This window comes from Austrofundulus limnaeus, unplaced genomic scaffold, assembly GCF_001266775.1.
Source record: "Austrofundulus limnaeus strain Quisiro unplaced genomic scaffold, Austrofundulus_limnaeus-1.0 Scaffold2630, whole genome shotgun sequence".
Classification (NCBI taxonomy): Eukaryota; Metazoa; Chordata; class Actinopteri; order Cyprinodontiformes; family Rivulidae; genus Austrofundulus; species Austrofundulus limnaeus.
The window spans coordinates 22,360-24,899 of record NW_013955032.1 but is presented as its reverse complement, the minus strand read 5'-3'; the positions used below and the strand labels follow the sequence as shown (position 1 = coordinate 24,899).

General features: G+C 40.4%; 1 protein-coding gene across 1 annotated transcript in view; it reads right to left on the bottom strand.

Moving 5' to 3' along the window:
• Nucleotides 1–177: 177 nt before the first annotated feature.
• Nucleotides 178–2,540, bottom strand: part of abt1 (activator of basal transcription 1) — a gene marked incomplete at its 5' end in the record, with an annotated part of 10,089 nt that continues 7,726 nt past the window's right edge. Inside the window, 1 exon segment of the mRNA XM_014000006.1 lies at nucleotides 178–502. Coding sequence (XP_013855460.1) covers nucleotides 326–502 — 177 coding nt within the window.

Here is a 2,540-nt window from a genome sequence, read left to right as displayed (position 1 = left end):
CCATCCATCCATCCATCCATCCATCCATCCATCCATCCATCCATCCATCCATCCATCCATCCATCCATCCATCCATCCATCCATCCATCCATCCATGGATGGATGGATGGATGGATGGATGGATGGATAATTTCTTTTATAAACTGCTGAACTCAAGTAATCATAAAAAACAACAGATTAAAGTACAATAATCTTTATTACAACTTCAATTAATCACAGCAGCTAATGAAATCCTTGCTGACTCCAGTCTTTTGTCATTGTGTCCCTGTTGGTTAGAGAACAGTGACATTCAGATTACTTCATGTAGTAAAACATGTGTCAACTGTTACTCTGAGTGGGTGGAGTTAAAGATCTTTGCCAGCAGAGACACATTTGATTGGCTCTTCTGCTGCAGGAGGCGGGTCTTGTCCAGGTGCCTCTGGGTATCAGAGTTTCTCTTTTTCCTTTTCTGAAACTCCTCCTCTGTTGGTCGCTGGGTAAAGTCCCATTTTTTCTCATCAACCTAAGAATAAACAAAAAAAAGTTTATCTACAGAAAAGGTTGAGTTTTTGGTTCCAGAAGGTCTTATGACTTCTACCAAGTGAGGGTCTTAACCCCACCATGCTGATGGCTCTGGTTGTTTGATTGTTCCTCCCGGTCAGGAGCAGATGGTTCCTGTGAGACCTTCCACAGAATGATCTACCTGGTCTGGTTCTCCTGGTACCTCCCACTGCCTCCTGTGGTACTGGGTCCTCCCAGACACACAGACTGAGGTCTGACTGTGATAACGACCTAACTGATCCCTAACCCAAAGAAGGAGATCACAGATCCAAGCAGCTGAAATGAGTTTCTTCTGCAGGGTGTCTGGGCTCTCCCTTAGAGATAGGCTGAGAAGCTCAGTCATCCAGGAGGGACTTAGAGTAGAGCCGCTGCTCCTCCACGTCCAGAGGAGCCAGTTGAGGTGGTTCATCTGGTTAGGATGCCTCCTGGACTCCTCCCTGGTGAGGTGTTCTGGCAGGTATTTAGCCAGAGGGGCGTCAGGGTGTCTTTAGGACGCCTTGGTCTGCTCTTCAGCACCTCGTGGATGTGTTTATATACAGATGTGAGGCTGCACTCGTCCACTGGTTTGTCCAGACCCTGGAGCTGCTCCAGTCAGGCTACAAACATCATGAAGCACCAACAGGAAAAGGAACGAGCACAACTTCTGGATTTTCACAGTAATTAACTCTAAGCAGATCAGTTTTGTTGAATCTCTTGTTATATTAATGAATTTACATAAATATTTATTCATAAATGCTGTCAAAATGTATCATTCTGTTTGGACATCTGATGGAAACATGCAGCGTGCAACATATGAGTTAAGGTTAGGGTTATATGGTGCATATATTACACACATAAAACAGGTGCATTTTATTTTGAAATTTAAAGTTTCATAAACAAATCGATGCAGTTTCATCTGTGTAGACTCGTTTACCACAGAATGGATTTGTTTGTCCTGATTTCTACATTTATCACTGGATTTATTGTGTGATCTCACATTTCCTGCACATGATTCTGTGAGCTGCTCGAACTACCGGACCGGACCGACCCGAACTGTCTGAACCGACCTACAGCTGAGACGCAGGTAAGATCAGGGTAGAAAACACAGCACGTGAAAGAAACTGGACAGATTATGATTATTATCAGAAATATAAGAAAAAAGCCCTGAAAATCAAAGGAAATCAGTTTTTATCAATGTAAACTGGACATGTCCTGTTTTTTGTCTACAGCCAAGGTAAGGTCATACTTTAACTGTTTATAGCTGTATTTTTAAACTTTTTAACAAGAAATCTTGTCTGACTTCAGCATGTGTAAAGTCAGACTGTAGTTTTATTATAAGGTACAGACAATCATTGTTAAATATCAAATAAAAAACGTTTGAAAGCAGAGGAGCTCAGTGCTGTAATGATTGAAAACAGCTCAGCTTCTACCTGCTGAATACTTTGTTTACAACTAAATAAAACTTAAAGTCCAGTACATGTTACTCAACAAATCTCTACATTTATCTGGTTTAAATCACTGGATCCTGTGAACAGCTGAGGAACATCACTGCTTTCTTTTCACACCAAATCAATGTGTTTGAGAAAATAAAAACTGTTGTGAATTCTACATTTTACTGCCAGTACCACTAATGCTTATTAACTTAGTGGGAGATGAGCTGTATTTATATTTGTACAGATAAATGTTAAATATTCACTGTTTTTCTTTTAGTTTAAAACCAAACGATGGAGCCGTCCCTCCTTCTGAGACCAGGGAAGATTCATGAAGTCTCTAAAACCTTTTCTTCATCTGAACCCTGTGATGATGATGATGATGATGATGGTGATGATGGTGATGAAGGCAGCTGGAAACAACCACCTGCAGCTGCATTTCAGTGCAAACACTCATGGATTTACAGAGGTTTTACTGGTTTTCTTTTTTTTTTTGGTTGTAGTATTTGCATTAATTAGCATGTTCAGACTTTCAGTGTTATTTCTAATGGTTACTGTGAATTAATATAAAGTTACTGTGAATTAATATAA